This window comes from Desmodus rotundus, chromosome 6, assembly GCF_022682495.2.
Source record: "Desmodus rotundus isolate HL8 chromosome 6, HLdesRot8A.1, whole genome shotgun sequence".
NCBI lineage: Eukaryota > Metazoa > Chordata > Mammalia > Chiroptera > Phyllostomidae > Desmodus > Desmodus rotundus.
Window position 1 is genome coordinate 47,373,760 of NC_071392.1, and position 21,724 is coordinate 47,395,483.

At 43.2% G+C, this 21,724-nt stretch overlaps 1 protein-coding gene across 17 annotated transcripts in view; it reads right to left on the reverse strand.

Annotated features, from left to right (window-relative positions):
- The window catches only part of ATXN7L1 (ataxin 7 like 1), a 236,001-nt gene that overhangs the window by 5,838 nt on the left and 208,439 nt on the right, over positions 1–21,724 (reverse strand). For 13 of the 17 annotated variants that reach the window (XM_053926378.1, XM_071221681.1, XM_045193643.3 and 10 more), the window contains 4 exons: positions 10,957–11,149; positions 7,566–7,687; positions 5,809–6,114; positions 2,267–3,203 (listed from right to left, as the gene is read on the reverse strand). In XM_053926378.1, the coding sequence (XP_053782353.1) occupies positions 2,267–3,203; positions 5,809–6,114; positions 7,566–7,687; positions 10,957–11,149 (1,558 nt within the window). The remainder of the gene's footprint in view (positions 1–2,266; positions 3,204–5,808; positions 6,115–7,565; positions 7,688–10,956; positions 11,150–21,724) is intronic. The other 4 variants (XM_045193663.2, XM_024558634.3, XM_024558604.3 and 1 more) reach the window with 1 other exon arrangement.

Consider the following 21,724-nt stretch of genomic DNA (forward strand, 5'->3'; position numbering starts at 1 on the left):
GCTGGTCCTCAGGTGAGTCCCATTCCACAGGCAGCGCCTGCCTTTGGCCTATAAGAACTGGTCCTCTACTTAACTTGACTTTGCATAAAGACATTTGTCTTACATTCACAGTTCTTTTGTTTAATTTAATACTTCTGTGCAAATTCTGGCCTTACACCTATCAGATACAATTAAATAGGCCCTCAATCGGTCCCCAAAGCACAGGTTTACCTTGAATTTCTCAACCTCAAGCCATGCCCTTTCCAACCTCCTAAGAGAATTAAGAGATTCCAAAAGCTTTTTCCTCCGACACTTGGGAATCACTGGCAGTCACCTGGACAAAGCCTTTTCTTAATGGTCTGGGGATAAGCCCCAGGTATCACCTGCATTAGAGAACCAATGCAGGCTAGACCAGAGGCAGCCTGTTACATTCACCAGCTTTTCTGAATTCCTTCCTGATGGGCAGTCACTGGTGGAGGCTTGTCTGCTCTTTTTACCACTGGTAGTGACTGATTCATAGTGTTTGCTGAACATTTCATATGTTCCTGCAGACCAAAGGGTCAAAAGAGCAAGCAATGTTTACTCAACACAGAGGCACTCCATTAACACAGAGGCATGGGGGGTAAGAGCTCAGACTCCAGAGCTAAATTGCCTGGTTTGGATCCCAACCTTACTATTTATTTGCTGTGTGACTTTGGGCACATTGCCTAATTTTCCTGTGCCTTGGTTTACTCATCTATAAAAGGGGGTGGGTAATGACAGGTAAGAAATAAATAAGTTAATACATCTGAAGTACTTGGAACAGAGCCCATCCCATAAGTATTAGCTGCTATGACTTTCTCTAAAATGGGTGATACTACAGCCTTTCTGCTCAGGGTGTGGCCTGCAAATCAGTGGCCTGTTAGAAATGCAGACTCTCAGGCCCCACCCCAGACCTGCTGACTCAGAACCTGCATTTTAACAAACCCCTGGGTAATTCATGTGCACGTTCAATTTTTGGAAGTTCTGGCTATGCCCTCCACCCTGAGACCTGGAGGCGGCACTGACCCACAGTTTAGCCTCACCATAGGGCCCTGTGGGTGCTGGTCCCCCTCCCCCTGCACCTCTGGGACAGGGGCGTCAGAAGGCAGCACGGGCTCTAGTGAGACGACCTATGTCTCCCCCTCTCTCACCTTGGCCTCAGTTGTAGCTTGTCTGGCCCTTGGGATCCAAACTTGCTGTTTCTCAAGTGTTTACTTGTGATTTGTGAATCCCCCTCAAGATGTTCTCTTCGTGAGGTTTTAACAAGTCTCATATAAAAATGACACAAAACAATAAAACATCTTTTTAACAACTGCCTCTCATCTCTCCCAAGTCCTCATCCCCAGGCGGGGCTAGGCTCAGGGTCTGGCCCACTTCATTCTGTGGCTGCGAGCCTGGGGCTGCTGCTACAGTCCATTCGCTGCCCTGGCACACCTAAGGCCCTTGGGCAGGACTACGGACTTTGGCCCTCCCACCAGCCTCAGCCCCTCCTCCGTGCCCGACTGGCAGTAGTCTGGTGATGGTGGGGACTTTCTTAAGTAGCTTCTCCAGCCTGAGGAGATAGACTAGACTTGAGGATGTGAACAGAACTCAAGGGAAAGAAACACGGATTCTTTTTGGGCCATGCTACATTCCCATAGCTTTCCTCACAATAGTCCATCCTATTTGTACAATGGCATTGAACAATTCTGTGCTGGTTGATGTTAGTTTTACTTTCAGAAACAAAGAGCTACATCAGTAAGAGGGGGCCTCGAGGCTGTCAGGTAAAGTGAAAAAAACAGTCACCTGGGAGCTGGAAGCATAAGCTATCACTCCCCCAGGGGGAACCCCAGTCATCATTTAACCTGCTTGGGCCTCAGCTCTTCCTAAGGGGACTCCAAAAGATCAGGTAAAACTTCTTGGCATTAGAACTCTTAATAAAATCATCCTCAGAACCTCAAGATATAAAATAGGAGTGGGGAACTCAGAATCTCCTCATGCCTCAGTTTACTCATCTATAAGGTAGTGATAAAAATTATACCAACTGCACTGGGTTGTGAGGATTAAATGAGAAAATATTTGCAAAATGCTTACAAGAGCACCTAGCACAGAGTGAGTGCTGCGGAAAGTATTTGTTAAATAAACTGCCCTCGGAGCAGAGGGGGACAATTGCATATGGGATCATGAGACAGAGTCACCTGGCTAAGCAGGGGTGCTGCCCAGCTCCCCCTGCCCTGGAGACTGAGAAGGCAGTGCCAGGAGGTCCCTGGCAGGACGGGTCCCTTACCTGCCGAGAGGAGGTGCTGTTAACGGGATCGGGCATCGGTGCGAGAAGGCTGGGTGGGTTCTTTTTGTGAACGCTATTCATACCAGGCATTTTAGTGATTTTACAGGCTTTGCTACTAGAACTTGAGTTCTTACGCTTTTTTCCTTCTGATTTGTCAAAAGAGAGGGGCAGAGAAGACACAGCATTGTGTGAGGCCAAAGAGAGGTCCCCTGCAAGGGAGGGCACTGAGAGGGGACAGGAGTCACTGCCGCTGCCCACTGAGCCCACGTGTCTCCCTATGTCCGCGGGGCCGCCAGGCAGCGAGGTCCGTCCTGAGGGCTCCAGTTTGGCACTGAGTGGGCTCACCCCATTGTTCGAGTTGTGCATGGACAGACTGTTATAGGGAAGGGCCGCCTGATAAGAGTTCAGAGCTGAACTGGCATTCAAAACACAGTTCTTTTTGTGGGGCCCTGATAATGAAGACGAGAGGGATGTCTGCAAGGAGAATGAGGAGGAGGAGGAAGTTGAGGACTGTGGCTTCCTCTTTTTGTTACTTGGAGACTCGTCGCTACGGGCAGACAGGTCTTTGACTTTTGAGGATTTGCTGGTTTTGGTTTTAGATGGCTTGTGGGATGGGGAAGGGATGACGGCTGGTATCGGGGACACCGCGGATGGGGCCTTGAAGGTTGAGTCCATGATGCTGAGGGTTGCAGCCACATGAGGGAAAGCTGTGGTGTGTGACATGAGGGCGCTCGGGTCCGGCGATGTCACAAAAGCTGCATTTGAGAGCATGGCTGATGTCATTATGTAAGAAGAGGTGAGTCTCGAGCTGATGGGAGCTGAAGGAAGATACACAGCACTGGGGTTGCTGAAAGGCTGTAAAACGGATGCTGGAACAGGGGTGGTGATGTGGGCTGCTGGCGAGGGCATGGGGCTATCTGCCGCAGGAGGGATCTTCCTAAACATGAGAGAAGAGTGAAAGAGAAACAGTGAGAAACAGGCTTGGCATTCCTCAGAGGCTCGATTAAGTGCGAGAATCAGGGCTACAGAGAAAACCCCGGTAGGACCAGACTATGGAAAATGAAGCCTTGAAGGATGGCAAAATCTGAATTATGGCCCTTCCCTGGTCCCTGTGGCTCCCCCCATTGCCATATCCAGCAAGCTCTTTTCAATCATTTTCAGGTTTTCTGATCCTTTTCTCCATGTTTGGCTACTGGATAATGGCTGATTTGGGTTCATGAATAAAAGGCAAACGTGATTTAGAATATATATTCCCCAATGGTATTTGTCTTCTTTTTTTGCAGGGCTGGGGGCCATGATGAAGGTGGTTTTTAATGAGAAGTGGTCATTTCACACTGAGGTCCTGGCTTGAAGTGAGAAGTGTGAGGACAAGGCTTTGTCACCTGTACACATGGGCCAGAGTAGCCTCTGCCCACTGCCTGTCCGCCGCCACCCCTCACTGCTCTTGGCTCCAGGCACAGTGGGAAATACCCCTCTGCACAGACCAGCCTCCTCCTGTATTTCCTGTCTGCAGCCTCTGGTTTGTTCCATAGAGAGGCATTTCCATGTTAGTTTGTGGCTACTGGCTCCTGCTGTCCAGGCCATGGAAGCTGCAGGGCAGCGGAGGGTCGGGGCTGGGAACTGATGCAGATGTTAATTTGCCCAGACCCAGGGCTGACTTCTTCTTGTCGACCCCATCCTACCTCAGCTCTCACTCAGGGGAGCTATAATTGGAGTGTGGCTGCCCTTCAACAGGTCTTCTTGTCCCTGTGCTAGGAAGGGGTAAGAGTATAGGGACCCTCATGTAGCCAGAAAAGGGGATCAGAAATTTTTAGTTTGTTCTGAAGACAAATGTAGGGTTTGGGCACAGGAGAACACATAGACAGGGAAGGTCTTCCTGGAGGTTGGGGTGCCTGGGAGTAAACGCAATGCTGCTTACATTCTGTGGAGCCAAGGCCAGAACCAGGTGGTGGGCCACTCTTTGGGCCTCCCTGCAAACTCCATCTTTTGACTGGTGGTGGAAGCAGCTCCCACTTCCAAGCCATGGCCTGATGTTGCTGCTACTCTGGGGACCAGGAAGAGCACAGAGCCTTGGGGATCACCATTTGTTCCAGATTTGCAGGAAGAATACTGACCTCAGGAGTCAGGTGAATGTCATCAAACTGGCTCTTTTTTATTTCTCACCTTTCCCCCCCTTCCCCATGTCCCCTGGGAATCATTTCCAGCATAGCTAGGGCTCCCTAGCAGTTAGGAATTCACTGTCCTTTGAAAGCAGAACTTGAAGGTGGGCAGGTCTGGCATTTGCAACCCAGGAGCTTGGAGCAAGGTGTGAGATGGGGCTTCTCCAGTCCCTTTACTCCTGAGAGGCCCCCCTCCCAGCTGTGGCATCAGGGAACTCTGGAAAGAGACCCTGCTGACAAGGACATGCCTCTCATAGCACTCTCTCTCTGGGGATTCCATTTTCTGCCTGCCACTGGGTGAAGCTATGGCTTCAGTCTTTAGGGTGGAATCCACAGGAATCCTTGAATATAGACGAACAGAGTCTTTGAAAACATCAAACTGAGGAGATCAAAGATAAAAGAAAAATGTTGCCAAACACATTGTGGCCACGATGGTGTTTGAAAATCTACCTTCTCTCAAGCCTAAAGAATGTAGAAGATCCCATCAGCACTAAACAAGTGCTCCATTAATTGCACTTATTGCAATGAATGAATGAGTAAATGAACGGATGGATGGATGGGTGAGTGGATAGTGAGCAGGTGAATTCTCAGTAGCAACATAACTATGCATGCTGGGCAAGGACTTCCATATAACTGGACAGGAAAGGTCTAAACACACCCTTAGAACTGTTGGGCGCTGTACAGCCCCCTCCTAACGGTGCCAGGGAACATGTCTCAGCACGTGCGGCATCAGCACACTTGCCCTGCTGTTTCAGCTGCCCTGTTGTGGACTGTAGGCCTCCCACTCAATCTTCCCTCAACTCAAGTTTCTCACCAGTTAGAGTCTGGATAGAAGTACATGTGGGCAGAGGTTTGGCAGTTACTTGTAATAAAAAGTTATTTACAAATATCAGATGGCTCATTTAGAGGACCCCATTCAATGACCTTAACTGGGATCTCTCCGAATTCCCAATTTGTAATTTCCCCATTCAATAGTACACATTCATGATTTACTTGTGCTGACAAGCTGAGCTGAAGTCGTTAATCCTGCCTCTCGGACACTCAGGATTGGGATGGGGCTATTTTGGGGCATACTTTCTCTCCCTTTCCTTCCTGTCTCACTAGTTGTAAGTGGATAGCAGAGGCAGGAGAGAAGAGCAGGGGGAAGCAGGGCAAAGGCCACATGGCTGCTCACTGTCCCCGGGACCCCCTTCCCCCCATGCTAAGCCATTTATGTGTCTGTCTGGGGGCCAAATGGCAGTGGATTTCAGCTTTGCGGGCTGTGCCTGGTTTAAGCTTTGCACGCTGGCCTAGGGAAGTCCCGTAAAAAGCCCACAGATGAGAATAAATTACTGACAGTGCCCATCCTCCCCTGCCAGCTGGCATGGAGATCCAGATGCTGACCTGGCTGAAAGAGAATACTGTGTTGGCGTCTCCTGATGCAGAGTTAAATGCTTGTTAAAGAAAAAAGAGTCTTGGCCGTTCCTTTTCTTCCTAATGTCTTCCACGCCCCCATCGGCTGCCATCCCTCCAAGTTCGGGCCCGTCCGGGCCTGGGGTTTGGGCAGCGAGGTTGAGAGGGCAGCGGGGTGCTACGCTCTCCAGAGTTGACACCCAGGCAGCCCCAATGTTGCTCAGTGACAGTAGATTGGTTAGGCAAGTCCTGAAAAGGGGGGAGGGACCTGATGCCCTGTGGCTCGGGTTTCTGTGCCTGAGGAGGAAAGGAATATGGAGCTTGAGCTGACAGGACAGCAGGTAGCGAAATACAGATCAACACATTCCTTCCACGTGCCTGGGTTTTACACTTCCACAACACAGGAGAGCAAAGAGCTGCGAGAGTCACCAGGGCTGGCTGCCATCTTGGGGGAACAATTGCAGAAGGATAAATTATAAATACCCATGAACATGGTAACCCCGCATGCAGCACCAATTCGTTGCTGTTTAGAATGGACACAAATAGGTATCGAGGGTGCCTTTTAGACACACTGGGCAGTCACTTAAATGGGAAGAAACGATAAGCTTCTCTTGTGGCCCTTTCCTACTTTATAGGAAGTATTCTCATTTAGTCCTAAATCCATTCTGGGAGCTTACTGCAGACACAATGGAGCTTATGCCTCCTAGAAGCTCAGGTCTGTAAGCTCTTTGAGCACCATGATGAAGAGGCATCACAGCTGCCTGGGAGAGAGGAGGAAACCTGGGAGAAGGGCAAGTTTTGAATTCTGTTCCCATCCCCGCTGCCAGTACCCTCTCATTTCTCAGGAATGCCTTCCTTGTCTCTCCTGGGCTTCACTGGGCTGGGTGAGGTCTTCGGAGTTGGCCTTCCTGAATCATCTGGGCTTAGATCTGAGAGAGCTATGATTTTAAGTGATTATGATACCTTAGGAGCTCACCTTTGTAGGAGTGGGGGGTGGGGATAGCCAGCAGGCTGGTCTTGTATTATCAAGTGGCCAGAATGGCAGTTTCTTATGTGCTGAGGTTTGAGAGGGTCTAGCCTGTCATTCCTTCACAACAGCATTTTCCTAAGAAGGTTTCTTCCTTTTTTATGAAACTCCTACGAAAATGTAAATACATTGGGAGGTGTTGGAGAATAAAGGGACATTAGAGAAATGGAATGTAAGCTTGGGTTAGAGAGAAGTGTGAATAGAGTTCTAGGGAGGTGGGAAGGGCCAAAGACAAGCTTAACCAACTTCACAACATCACTCAGGATCTGCCCTGTTGGCCGATGAACATATTTTTTCACAGGATATTAAGCAATTAGAAATTGGTCCATAACCATCATGAAATTTTTAGTATTGACATTATAGCCTTAACATTACAAACAGAAACATATTTTTAATATCCTTAAGTGTTCTTACTCATAGCCAAAAGGCCCTTTATCACTGTTAAATAAATAAGATCTTATCTAATATCCTTTCATTTAGAAGATTACCAACACAAAAATGACCTCCAAATAGGACAAAGCATAACACACATCATATGTGTCTCTGAAAAACTGTAGGCAAGCCATTAGGAAAAGCTGACATTTAAGACTTAATTATGAATCCCGATTTCAGAATCATTTTGTTCTACTAAAAGCGAACTACTGATACTCATTTAGAACTTTGGGGTTCAGATAGTTGCAGGGCAGCTCGGATCTTACGTTGCACAAAACTGCTCACTTACTTCCACATCTGCGAATTCAAGTGTTTTTCTACCATGGAGTTTAGTGCGAATCGAAAACGATCCCATCTTCTATCAAACACATAGTACCCTCGTCCCATGAGGCGACTCCCGAATGAGCAAAACTATGAGAAAAAAAAAGTTTTAATTTTGATTACAGGCTAATAAGCTAATATAAACCATACAGAGAAAAATAACATTTGCATAAAAACACACATGGGTATACTTAAACTCAAAATAAAGAAGCAAACAGTAATGAAGCCAAAAATATTTCTGTGGTGCTTTAGTTTGAGCTCTAGATTTTCTGCAGAACATCACATTATGACTCAACAATAGTGACATTTAATTTTCTGTGGCACTGAGGGCTCCTTCTCTACATCTGGGATTGAGCCAACATTTTAGGTTGAAAAAATCCAAACCAACAACAACCAGCAGCCAGGATGATTTTTCAGCACCACCTGCTTATTGAGTCATCCATCTTCTTACGGAACTTGGTGGCTCCTTGCTTCTTATCACGGTAATGGAAACACCTCATTCTGATGTTCTTCGGCCAACTGGTCATACCTTTCCTTTCTGTCGTCAACAGAGCCACATCATTTCTAACTGGGCTACATGCCTCCTTTCCTAGTCCTGATCTCACCTCCTCTCTTATCAGCACTTGCAGGCTGCCCAGGACACATCACTGCCTCCACGCTTATACTCATGCTGTTCCGTCTGACTGTCTTCTTCCTTCTTCCCCATCGACCCCAATTCTCCCTGCCCTCAGCACCCTATCAAGACTCTCGTTTCCAATGGCCTTTATCTGGGTAACATTGCCACTCTGAACTCCCACAACACATGTACTACATACTTTTTATGTTTCACCTTGGAAACACTGCTTGGTTTTATGGTATATGTAATCCTTATGTACCTGATGTGTTTACTCATTATAAATGAATAAAGCCCAGGGACCCCATTCTCTTCAATGAGGGTAGTAGGGATCTGGGCAAAATGACGGATTGGAGAGGTAAGGTCCCACAAAATGTTTAAATCAAACTATTACAATTAAAACATATGGCTGAAATATGGGCAGTAAGATGTTTAATAAACATCATTTTATTATGATGTTAGGACAACCAGAAATGCAGGAAGCGGCCTCTAAGAAGGTGACATTTGGCTGGTCTAGAGCTCAGACGAGTCTGTAGATGACTCTATAACTCAAGCGCAGCTTTTCTCCCTTTCCTCGGGCCTCTCAGCAGTTCCTGGCCTCCATCCCAGACACAGCACTGAGTTGGTGCTCACTCCACAACCCTTTCTGGAACAGTTCTCAGGAGCAAATGCAAGATCTTCCCTTTGTTTTGTTTCTGCTTATGTTTGGGGGGGTTTGCATTAAAATCTTGTCACCCATCAAATCTGGTACTTTTGATGAAAAAGTCTTTTCTGCAGTTTCATATTAAGTGCTTATTGATGAGGGAAGAAGACATGCAAAGGGAATTCTCTAGCGTGAAGCTGGCCCCCAGCATGCTGTGGGAGCTCTTTCAGGTCTAGACATCTCTTCTTCCTTCATCCCATTGCTAAAGACACACTGAATGAGTGTCCATTACAAAAATGATTTAATATAGCAATTGACCATGAGAGAAACAACAAAGTAAAGAAACAAATCCATGGCCTTTCCTTTTATATCAGCACAACATTAAGGGCACACAAATCCGCTGTGGCCAGAGCTGAGAGAATCCTTTGTAGCCTGGCGGCTTGCCATGTGGACAAACATCCTGATGTGTTCCAGATTCTGGCCTCCTGGGAGAGCTCAATTTCTCCTTCTGACTTGGAAGCCAAAGACACCTTTTTGTCTTTGCTACCGGAATCTCTAATCCTATAGAGATGCAAAGCCACATGCCCTGAGAGGCTCTTGTTCCTGGTGTCACACTATGCCATCAACGGAGCTGTAGATTTGGCATTGGCCACTGCAGCAGACCCCACGGGTTGCCAATCTCACCAACTGCCACCCCACTGCCACCTCTCCCTGCCTTTTCCTGGCTAACAGAACCACACTTCTGTTCTGATATCTGACATGGAGCAGTGAGCAGGAAGGTGGGTCTCTTCCCAGAACCTTAGGATGAATCCTGGCTAGCTCCATCCCACGTCACTACAGTCCCATCCTTCCCTGCTGTTGAGTGGTGCAAGGGTGAGCACGTGAGCCACTCTGGTCGGGGTAAGGGGAAACAGGCTAGGGAGTTCACAGGAAGATTTTCATCCCTATAAATGAAGACTCCCTTTCTGTTTGTACCTTTCCATCCTGTGTACATGCTACTGGGTGAGGACTGGAGCTATAGCAGACACAGTGAGACCAGTGTCCCTCAGCTTGGAACCACCTACCTCTAGACTTCTTGTGACATGAGACAATTAAATGACCATAGTACATGCACTGTATGAGTTGAGTTTTCTATTACTGGCAGTCAAAGGCATTCCTAATTATCCCTCGCTATTTCTGAATTAGCCAAGAGACAAAGTCTCAGGCTATTGGTGAACCTCAGGTCCCCTTAACAGGAAGTGAATTTGGTCTTCATTCATCTCACAGACAGAGGGAGGAGGGAGTCACTCTTTCTTGATGCGGGATCAATTTCACCTACACAGTCCCTGAGCTCCAGAAAGAGTCAAAACTATTCCTGCAGTGCTCAAACTGACACCAGAGCAAACCAGCTATGGGGGTCCCATGTTCCAGGCCCCCAGCATTCAGCTCTGTGATGGTAGCACCAGGCATCTCTTTCTCAAGTGCTCATATGGCAAACATAAACACGCCTCCAGCTCATGCCTCTTCATGTTTCTCAGCTCGATTTCAATGACCTGAATTGTTAAAGTGGGCTCTTTTGAGGATTGGGAAGAAAATGACCTTTCTGTTCATCAGCAATCAAGCTGCTACGAAAAGCCTCCTCCTTTCCTTAACACACAGACACACATACAATCAGTACCAGTGCCATATGGTCACACTCACTAATAACAATAAAAACTCAGAACCAACATGGGAGAAACAGCTAGGGCTGGCAACTTACACACAGCTTAGACAGACAGCTCCCAATGCAGGTGAGCTAGACTAATTCTTGAAATCAAAGGCTCCATGTTTAGATAGGCAAAGCCAGAAGGTCAGCTCCCCAAGGCACTTAAATAAACACCATTTCTCAAGCATTATTACTTCAAGGTGGACCACAAACACTCAGGTTCTTAAAGGATTATAATAAGTTGGGAGCCCTTTCCTTTCCTTCTGTGTTTTTCAAGCGTATTTCTAAGGCAATCATTTAACCTCAGGGTTGCCTGTCCTGATGACCTCTCCTTAGGAATGCATGCCCCTTGACATGATCACCTAAATACTCGCAAAGCACAGGGGGAAATGCACGGAGGGAAACATCCGGTGGCCTACCCCAAGAGGTCTAGGGTGGTGGGTGGAGAACTGACAATCTAACTTCTCGGATTCGTCGGCTCCATCCATCTCCCCTTCATCACTTGACAGTCGGCTGGCAAGGTCACCTCCAACTGGGGGCAGAGGGGGTTCCGGAGTGTAGCCACTGTGATTTGAAGATGTGGTGCTGCTTATGCTATTTGCAGATGATGGTCTAAGGGCAAGAGAGAACAAACAGAATAAACTTTTCTGAGGTATCAAGACCCACGCAGTTTAACAGGGCCCAGAAGGCAGCCCAAGTAGCTTTTTCAGGTCAGTGGCAAATTTGCACAGGGAAACATTGAGGCTGAGAGAGTTAGCGGCAACCAGCTCTCTACAGATCTAGTGGAGTTAAGGCTCTGCCCTGTTTCAATCTGGGCATCAGGGAAAACACGAACAGTGAATGCAGAATGTAAAATGCAGTGACAGAGTCTTCTACGACTTGTTATAACTATTTGACCACTTGCATGTAAGTAATCGGTCATTCAGTTGCTTCTCTTTGAAAGTGGAACTTGACAGGAAGATCAACCAGATAAACAAGTTCAAACCAATTGACAAAATATCAATAATGAGGAAGGACATCCCAACACACACTTTTTTATTTTTTGCTACTGAACTATGGCTTTATGAAATTGTTATCATAGTGACTTGAAAAAAGGTTTTGTCCGAATGATGGGGCCACAAGTCCCTTACCCCACAGCCAGGCCAGTTTCTTAATATCAAGCCACATGTAGTTTAATTGTATCTTCTGCGGATGAATGTTTAATTTTTTTAAAAGGTGAGATTTAAAAAAATTTTATTTATTTATTTTTAGACAGAGGGGAAGAGAGGGAAAAAAGAGAGGGAAAGAAACATTAATGTGTGGTTTCCTCTTGCACGCCCCCTACAGGGGACCTGGTCCACAACCCAGGCATGTGCTCTGACTGGGAATTGAACCAGCAACCTTTTGGTTTACAAGCCAGCGCTCAATCCACTGAGACACACCAGCCGGGGCGAATGTTTAATTTTTTGACAAAGAATTAGACCCTCCTGCTTGCACGGTTGGCTCGTAGTAGGTGTTGAAATATGTTTCTCAAGGAATAAATGAATTCCATGTGTATACATAATCCAAGAGATCTCATCTCAATTATGGCTAAGATTATAGAGAAGCAATGTCATAGTATGAAGTAGAAGATGCTTTCTAAGCAGTAAAAATCAAAACAAGGTAAAAACAAAAACCAAACAAACATATCCACATCAGTAGAAGAGTTAGAAGAGAAATAGTCAAAGTTAGTTGTCAGTTGTTTTTACTGCTTCTTAGGCAGCTGATCAGGGAAAAAGATAGGGAGGAAAAGAGGTTTTAGAAAAGGAAAAAAAACCACCAAGATCCTTAAAAAAAATTGGTTTTCTGTATTCTTCTTTGAAAGCTGCCCCTTAAAGTCACATGAAGCAGCACTGTTGATCTGTTTCCCTTCTCCTTCATTTCCACTCTGGATTCTTTGTTGCTATAAAATCTTACCAGGTGTGAAATACCTGAGTTCATGCCCTGGCTGGTGTGGCTCAGTGGATTGAGCACCAGACTGCGAACCAAAGGGTCGCCATTTTGACTCCCAGTCAGGGCACGTGCTTGGGTTGCAGGCCAGGTCCCTAACAAGGGGCATATGAGAGGCAACTGCACATTGATGTTTCTCTCCCTCAATTTCTCCCTCCCTTCCCCTTTCTAAAACAAATAAATAAAATCTTAAAAAAAAAGAAATACCTGAGTTCAAAGCAGCTCCTGAAAGCACAGTCCTTTAAAAACAAAGCCACAGAGGTGGAAACAACCCAAATGGCCATTAGTAGATAAATGGATAAACAAAATATGGTATATCCATACAAATATTAATTAAGTCTTTAAAAAATGATGAAATTCTGACACATGCTACAACATGGATGAACCATGAAGACATTATGCTAAGGGAAATAAGCCAGACACAAAGGACAAATATTGTATGATTCCACTTACACAACATACCTAGAATAGTCAACTCCATAGAGACGGAAAGTAGAGCAGTAGTTACCAGGCAGTGGGGGAGGGGGAGGGGGACATTTGTGTTTAATGAGTACGGAGAGGTTTAGATGGGATGATGGAAAATTCTGGAGATGGTGGTGGCAGTTGCACCACAATGTGAGTGTGCTCAATGCTACTGCACCATACACTTAGAAATGGTTAACATGATAAATTTTGTTATGTATATTTTACCACAAAAAACACCAAAAAAAAAAATCCCCAGAACAAAACCACAGGTAGGTGTTATTAAAAGAACTCCATTAGTATGACAGTTTGTTATTGACTATGACCTTCCCATATTTATAAAAACAAAGATGCCGTTCACTCTGCATGTTACGTCTACAGTCCAGAGACCACACCTCCCTAGGTGCATTTCCGGGGACCCACTTCCCCAGATCAGAAAGGGCAAGAACACTATTACCTGTTAACAGCTGAAGACCCAAATGTCAAAACAATTTTGATGAAATGTATAAAGAAAGAAAACAGCATCCATATCTACCACTGAAGATCAAGTGCTATTACCATTTTGATTCATATCCTTCCAGACTTCTTTACTGTGTGTACACAGGCATTTTTAAATAAGAACTGGACGGACCACACTGTACATACTATTGAGACATTAAAAAAAACCCTAGTGATAGTGTAAAGATCTCTCCATGTATAGAACTATGTCATCTTTTAAAATATTCCCTAGTATTCCATAGTATGGATACATCTCAATTTACTCAACTAGTCTATGGATGGACATTTAAATTGTTTCCAAACTTTCTAGTAGGCTCTTTCTGAAGCCTTCTCCAATGTGATAGAACCTCTCTGCCTTGCAGGAAATAAAAGTTAGCTGGATTTTGTTAAGTGTGATAATTGTGTCATGATTACATAGAAAATTATCTTTCCTTTTAAAAGATGCATCTGGAAATCTTCAGAGGTAGCATGCCATGATATTTGCAGTTTACTCCAAAATATATCATCAAAAAAATATAGATGAAGTAAATATAATTGCAAAGCTTGAATATTACAATTCCTCAAGCTAGGTATATGGGGTGTTCATTATATTATACTCTTTCCTTTGCTATGTATGGGTTAAAATTTAATAAGAAGTAGAAAAAGAAAATGAAAAGAAAGTGAGCTAGGAGTACAGGAACTTTTTTTGTAAGAAAGTGGTGGAAGAACTTCCTGTTAAGTGGGCTGATAGATTGAACACTTTTCTCCTCTCCCTCCCAAAATCCTACTAAAATCACAGTAAGGGGATAAAAAAGGCATTAGCCGCAAAGAACAAAAAGGTCAGCAGAAATATGGTGATGGTTATAGTGATGAATTCACAGCCTCCATTGAACCCCCAAACCATAATGAAATCTCATTCATCTTGCTAATGATTGGTTTAGAAAAGGACATGAGAAATAGAAGAAAATGTATTCTTTGGGGAGGGCTTTTGCAAAGATTTTTTTCACCTTTAAAAAGAGACACAAGGAAAAAGTGGTTTCCACCCTCACTAGACCTTGTTTTATCTGGATGTGCCTGGAAGTGCTACAACCATCTTGCTATAGATTTTGAAGACTGAAGAGTGTGGAATGAAAAAAGGGCAGAGAAGCAGAGCCAATTTCTGATCTCTGGGGACAGATGCCCTTCACCTCCAGGCTTCCCGTCTCATGAGATTAGACATTTGCTAATTATTTCAGCACTTATTAAGACTATATTTTCTGCAAATAAACAAATGGGACTACATAAAGCTAAACAGTTTTTGCAAATCCAAGTAAAGGGAGAACATATTCGCTAATCATACATCTGATAAGGGGCTAATATTAAAAATTTGTACAACTCAACATTAAAACAATTCAATTACAAAATGAGCAGAGGACCTGAACAACTATTTTTCCAAAGAAGACATACAAATACCTAATAGACATATGAAAAGATGCTCAGCATGACTAATCATCAGAGAAATGCAAATTAAAACCACAATGAGATATCACTTCACACTTGTCAGAATGGCTATCATCAATACTCCAAAAAACAGCGTGTGCTGGTGAGGATGTGTAGCAAGGGGAACCCTTTAGCACTGTTGGTGGGAATGCAGACTGGTGCAATCACTGTAGAAAGCAACATGGAGTTACCTAAAAAAATTAAAAGGGAGCTGCCTTATGACCCAGAGATTCCACTTCTGGGTATATAACCCAAGAATCCCAAAACACTAATTTGAAAGAATATATGTACCCTTATGTTCATTGCAGCATTATTTCAATAGCCTAACTATGGAAGCAACCCAAGAACCCATGAATAGATAGATGAGTAGATGAAAAAGTTGTGGTGTATTTATACAATGGAATATTAGCCATAAAAAAGAATGAAATCTTACCATTTGGGATGGTATGGATGGACCTAGAGGGTATTATGCTATGTGAAATAAGTCAGACAGAGAAAGACAAATACCATATGATTTCACTTATATGTGGAATCTGAAGAGTTAAATAAATGAACAAACAAAATAGAAACAGACTCATAGATACAGAGGTTAGACTTACGGTCAGAGGAGGGGGGTTGAGGGACTAAGTGAAAAAAGTGTAGGAATTAAGATGAACAAATTGGTAGTCACAAAATAGTCATAGGGATGTAAAGTACAGCACAGGTAATATAGTCAATGATATTGTAATAACTATGTATACTGCCAGGTGAGTATTTAAAATGTTGGGGGGAGCACTTGGTAGAGCATTTGATTTTCTAACCACTATGCTGTACACCTGAAATGAATACAAAATAATATTGAATGTAAAATGAGACTGAAAGAAAAATGACCAGGTTTTCTGCCACTTGCACCTGAAGAATCCCAAGTGCGGTTAAGTGTGAAGGAGAGATTTAATGTACCTTTAGAAGGCAGAATGTGGCTGGAGAAGGTTAATTAATGGGAAAGGAGGTGACCTACCACAGAACCTCTGAGAAGGAGGGCACCAGGAGCTACCCAGAGCTGCAAAAGTCATGGGTGATGTGACAGCTAAACGGTGAGAGAGTTTAAAGTCTTAATATGTGGTAGTCATCATCACTACATCAGACAGCCAGGGACTCAGTATCTACCAGGACCACCCTCCCTCTCCAATCAGCTCTCCAACAAGAGAACAAAGGCTTATTTTCTAGAGAAACTGAACTGGAGAGATTGGAGACCAGGCTCAGCAGAGATCAGGAGTGAGGGACAGGGGTGGAAACAGGGTGACTGTGGGCTATCCCTAGTCAGATCCTTAGTGTGCACTTTCAGAATGCCCACTGCTAGACATGTCACTGGGCAGGATTCTTCCCTTGAGAAACTGAATGACTCCAGAGAAAGGTGTCCCAGGTCTTGCCTATGGGAATCCTCCAATGAAGGCTGATGGGTGACTCGATGACCTTTTGGTTGATCATCCCACACACGGGCTTCCAATCAGCCTGTTAGAGCCTCTCTTCTAAATATGAATGGTTAGGGATCACCAACAAATTCTTGGAACATCTCTACGAGACTGTTCAACCAAACATGAAACGTGTGCTCGAAACAAACTTGGAGGAAATTAAGATAAGGAAGGAAAGAGGAAACACTAAAAAAAACTATCTGCAAAGATATTAGAAATGTACTACCTGTGCAAAATGATTGTATTTCATAGGATATTATAAGGAGCAATCAAATAAAAAGCAGATCCTAAAAATTTATAAAGTGAATCATAAATGGATTATTTAATATATAGTTTTCAAGGTCAAGAAAGTCTTTTAGAAAATAAAATCTTTTAGGAAGTGGAATAAGAGATTAAGAGAGACAACGGGAGAAAAGATGTTAAGAGAATGAAAAGAACAGAGCAAAACGTCCAACATCCAACTGATATGAGATCAAGAAAGAGAATAAAGACAACAGTGGAGAGAAAATTACCTGGGATGTGAGACAGGAAAGTATCCCAGAAACAAGTGTTTCCAGACTGAGAGACTCTACTGAGTACGCAATGCAATAAATGAAAAAAATACCTACATTAAGAGTAGTCCTTTTGATATTTAGAGCCCCAGTCTTCAGAGATAAAAATTGGTCATTGAAAAGAAATGTGAATTTGAATGATATTAAACTTCTGAACAAAAACCTTTAATACGAGAAGTGAATGCAAATATGGCTCCAAATTCTGCAGGGAAGTGATTTCAATCCAATTATTTACTAAGAAAGGTGATCAATTAAGTGTGAGGGTAGAATAAAAACATTGAAGTGTGTAAGGATTCTAAAAACTGACCGATTGGTGCACCTTTTCCCTAGGAGCTAGTGGAGGAGATATTCCATCAAAATGAGGAAGCAAACCAAGAGGGAAGAAGGCACTGGGATCCAGGAAACAGATGCTCTAAACAGAGAGGGTAGGAAGAGTCCCAGGATAGCAGGAAGTACTGTTTTCCATTCTATGTCTTTTAGTACTATTCAATATTTGAACTATATGCCCATATAACTTTGGCTAAAAAAAAATAAAGAAATTTAAACATAAAAAGTAAGCTGATGCAAAATTATGGTGTGGTTTTCTTTCTCTGCTGAAGAGGACAAAGTTTCTTGGACTATTGGTCTGCTACTGATATTGGAAAAAAGTTTTCTGCCTAGAAAGCAAAGATTCTGTGTTCATCAAAATAGTTTTCTGTGTTTTATGTTGCCTTAACCAGGTCCTTGATTACCTAAGAAAATGGCATCTCTGCAATACTAAAGACTGTTTTGTTAACAATTATGTAAACTTCTGTATTTGTTAATCAGCTTAACAATAACCCACAACCTTTGGACCAACTTAAACTTCTATATTTGTGTTTGAAATTTTCTATTACCACTTTGATTAGATGGATAATTACATATTGCTTCATAATGACATGATCCTATATAGTCAGATGTCTAAATCTCTTGATATATTTTGACAAACTTCCAAAAATTTAAATTATAAATAGAGTCTTGACCAGGGGAATACCTGAAGTGTTCCAAAGGGTCTCTGAAACGCCCCAAAAGATTTGTTTTCTCTCCTTACAAAGAGAAATGTTAAACTAATTAGGTTTATTTTGATGAGTAGAAAATATATAAAAAGCACTGTCAAAAAATAGCAGTGAGTCTTCTTTATGTTGTATTTTTATAAGTACATATTATAAATGTTCCAAAAATATGTTGCTGGGGATCTGAGATGTCCTGACATAAGATGTCTGTCATCAAAATTGAGGGACACATTAAAATGACTGACCCCAAGCATCAGATTGTGGCTCCAGTGAATCAAATCCATCTTATTTCCGCAAGAAAATGACCCATTGCCAGACTTTTGTCATCCTGATGTTTTTGTAACATGGCAGCAGTGTGTTTCTGAATCAGAGTCATTCAGGTGGGTAAACAATGGCTGTAAATTAAATGAATAGTTGGGGCTACGGGAAACCCAAGATGGCCACCTGGGTAACCTGGCTCCTTGGCATTTTTTGAGTTTTTGCATTCCTCATCCACTATAGTTTATTTAAGCTGGACTTCATTCAACTGCCACTTGGTTTGGGTGATCAATATGTTCTTGTTCTTGTGTGTATGCTTTCTGGGTAAATTGAGGCTTTCTCCTGTCACAGACTGATGCCCTCACAATGGCAAAGAAACTGTCAGAAAATGTGTTTCCCACTTAGAATATACCTTCCACAATCTCTAGTGATTGGGTATCCACTTCACTGAGCAAATCACAGGAGTCTTGACAGCCGGCAAACTTCTTGGAATTATCAAGCAAAGTCTACAGAACTAACTGAAAAACTGGATTCAAGCACAGCAAGTTTAATTATATAAGACTGAATGAACTGATGAAAATGGTTACAATTTCTATGACTTTTTGTTTGACATTGCTGATTTTTTAATCTTTTTGTTTTTCAGATAAAAGGAATCTTGTTTACCTATGACTTAGCAATTTAGTAAATTATACATCTGTAAGCAGAATTGAAATATTTATTTTTCTCACTACTTGATCCCTGCAGAATCCAATAACGAGTATCTTTATTTTCATGGCAATGTAAGTTCAATAAGAATCTGTTAAACTGGTTTTATTATCAAGGCTTTCAATGGAATGTCATGTTTGAAAGAGACATGCACAGACTCAGACAAGAAGACTTTGAGGAATTAAGATTGACTTTGTAAGCCGATAAACCCCTTTGGGAAAACAGTCTGGTACCTAGTTTACATGGTTCACAGCAGACTTTCCAGGTTGCTAAGGAACAAAGGTTGCTTCCTGGGAGATGCAAGGAAAGACCCTCAGGATATGTTGGGGACCTTGAGAAGAGAGGAGGATTCACCCAAATGTGCGGGTATTGCAGTCAAAATTTCATGGTGAGTATATGGCTTGGCTTCTTAGTTTTGAGAGGCTATTTAAAATTCAATCTGAGCCCTGACTGGTGTGACTCAGTGGGTTGGGTGTGGTTCGATTCCTGGTCAGGGCATGTGTCTGTGTTGTGGATTCCACCCCTGGTGGGGGCGCTTGTGAGAGGTGGCCAATCTCTCACATCGATGTTTCTCTCCCACTTTTTCTCTCTCCCTCACCTGTCTCTAAAAATAAATAAATAAAATCTTTGTTTTAAAGTTCAATCTAAAGATTCCCGAGGAAAATTCCAGCAAAGTAGATTTAAAGGGGCCTATGTGGTTAATTATTGGACTTATACAAATAAGCAGGGCAAGTTTATTGAGATTAGATTTATTTTGCAGATAAGTTGGTCTCCATTTGGCTATCTTTGGTAAAAGTGCGGGTGACTATAGAGAGAAAATTATGTTTCAATAGGAACTATAATACACCTTTGTGAATATTAGATTCTAGTGCTGTCCATTATCTTTTGAGTTTTGGTTTTACATAATATAAATTTCAAAGAAATTGCCACAACAGTTCATGCTTAAACAATCTCAGTGACTAATGTGGTGTAAGCCTCATAGACAGTTTACCTGAACACCTGGTGCTAACGAAATCTTAGGGAATTTAACCCTTATCAGTCAGCTGTTTGGCCTGTTCTACTGCCCCCGTTCTATGACTCAGACAGACCACTGCAGAGGTCTTGACATGTGGGTCCTTAAACAATGGGACTGCTTTACATTACTTGTCAGCTAAACGGAAGTGTTTGTGCAGTGGCCAACTCATATGGTTTGGGTCCTGAGGGGCATAATAATAAAAGTTACTCTTTACTCTTTGTCTAAATTTAACCCTCAGAATGCTCCTTCTAAGGCTTGGGGCCCATCACGGAAGAGGTGGGCATGTGAGATTGTACGAGATGGATAAATGGGGCACAATGGGCAGGCAGATCTGATTCCACCTTAAAAGCTTGATTGAACCCTCTTAATTGAACCTGGACCTGGTTGCCCTATTTCCCTCAATACTGAGGAATAAATGACAATTAGGGGGTAAATGTAACAGAGTGAAATGCTTGACCTCTCCGACTCCAAGCCTGACTTGTTCCCATGGCCTTCAGGCTAATAACTTCCACTTAGACTTGCCAATAGAATGCTAATCGTTAGAGGAATTCTGCTTGTGGCTTGAGGAGATAAGGAAAGTAAGGGTTGTTTATCAAAGATTTGCAGGAACCTTGCAACTGAGACCAGCGTCCCAGCAACCAGCACAATCTTCCTCAGACCCTGACTGGCAGCACCCAGATGTCTGAGGCAGTCAATCCCTTCTTGCCACTCCCATTTCCTCTTCCCCTGGTGTGAAAGAAGACTGAAGTCTGTGCTTTCTTAAGATGGAGTTGAAGTGCCACTAGGGCTCCCAACTTCTCAGTTGGCACCTTCTTGATCAATACACCCTTCTTTACTCCAAACAAACAAACAAAAAAGGTTGAAACACCCAATAGGAAGTTTCAGTTGCCAGAGAAGAAAGATGAACATGGAACCTCTGTATTCTAGAACAAAATCAGCTCAGAGGGCAAAGCCAGACACAAGACTGCATGATGGTATGCATAAGTGTACAGAGACACATGGAGGAGGAGGCGATCCCAGTGTATTCCTTCTTAGGCTTGTTTCATTCAGGATGCATGCACCCTCCTGGCGATGATGGAGTGGTAGACGCTTTCAAGACTTTCCATCTCTGATCACTGCACTCTAGGGTGGAACCTGGAGGGGAGGAGTTCACTGGAACCAGCTGTTCTCAGGAAAAAATAGGGCTTGGTGAGAAGTGATGGGGAAATGGGCAAGTAGTCATGAGAAAGTGTGGAAAAAGTCATTCAAGTTTGTTAAGCTGCCATCCACCTTTTCTCCCTCGACACTACATCATCCCTCCTCTCTTCACTTACCAGTTTGGTCTAAAGACAATGTGTGTGATGATGGTGCCTGTTCATTTTCACTCAGGGAAACATAAAGAAAGTTTCCACCCCACCACTTTGTAGAAACATGAGCATCAGTCTGTCTGAGTACTTTGGAGAAGAAAGAACAAGGCAATTGACCTTAACTGAGTCCCTACTATGTGCTAGGCATGTCACATACACTTTCTCATCCAAGTTATCCACTGCCTTTGTGCATTTAACTATTATCTACATTTCTTAGATGAAGAAGTGGCTTGCAAAGCTAATAAGAGGTAAAAATCAGACTTCAAAGCCTCCCCATATTGAGAAATTAATGTAGAAAAAGCACAGGGACAAATATAAGTCAAGGAGAGAAACGTCTTACAATTTGGCAATAACACTCAGCTAATTATTTAAAACTGAAGTTTCTTTCATTCCAGATTCATCTCTAATCTTTTTTAGGTATCTAGGACTTTCTGTCTCTCTCAT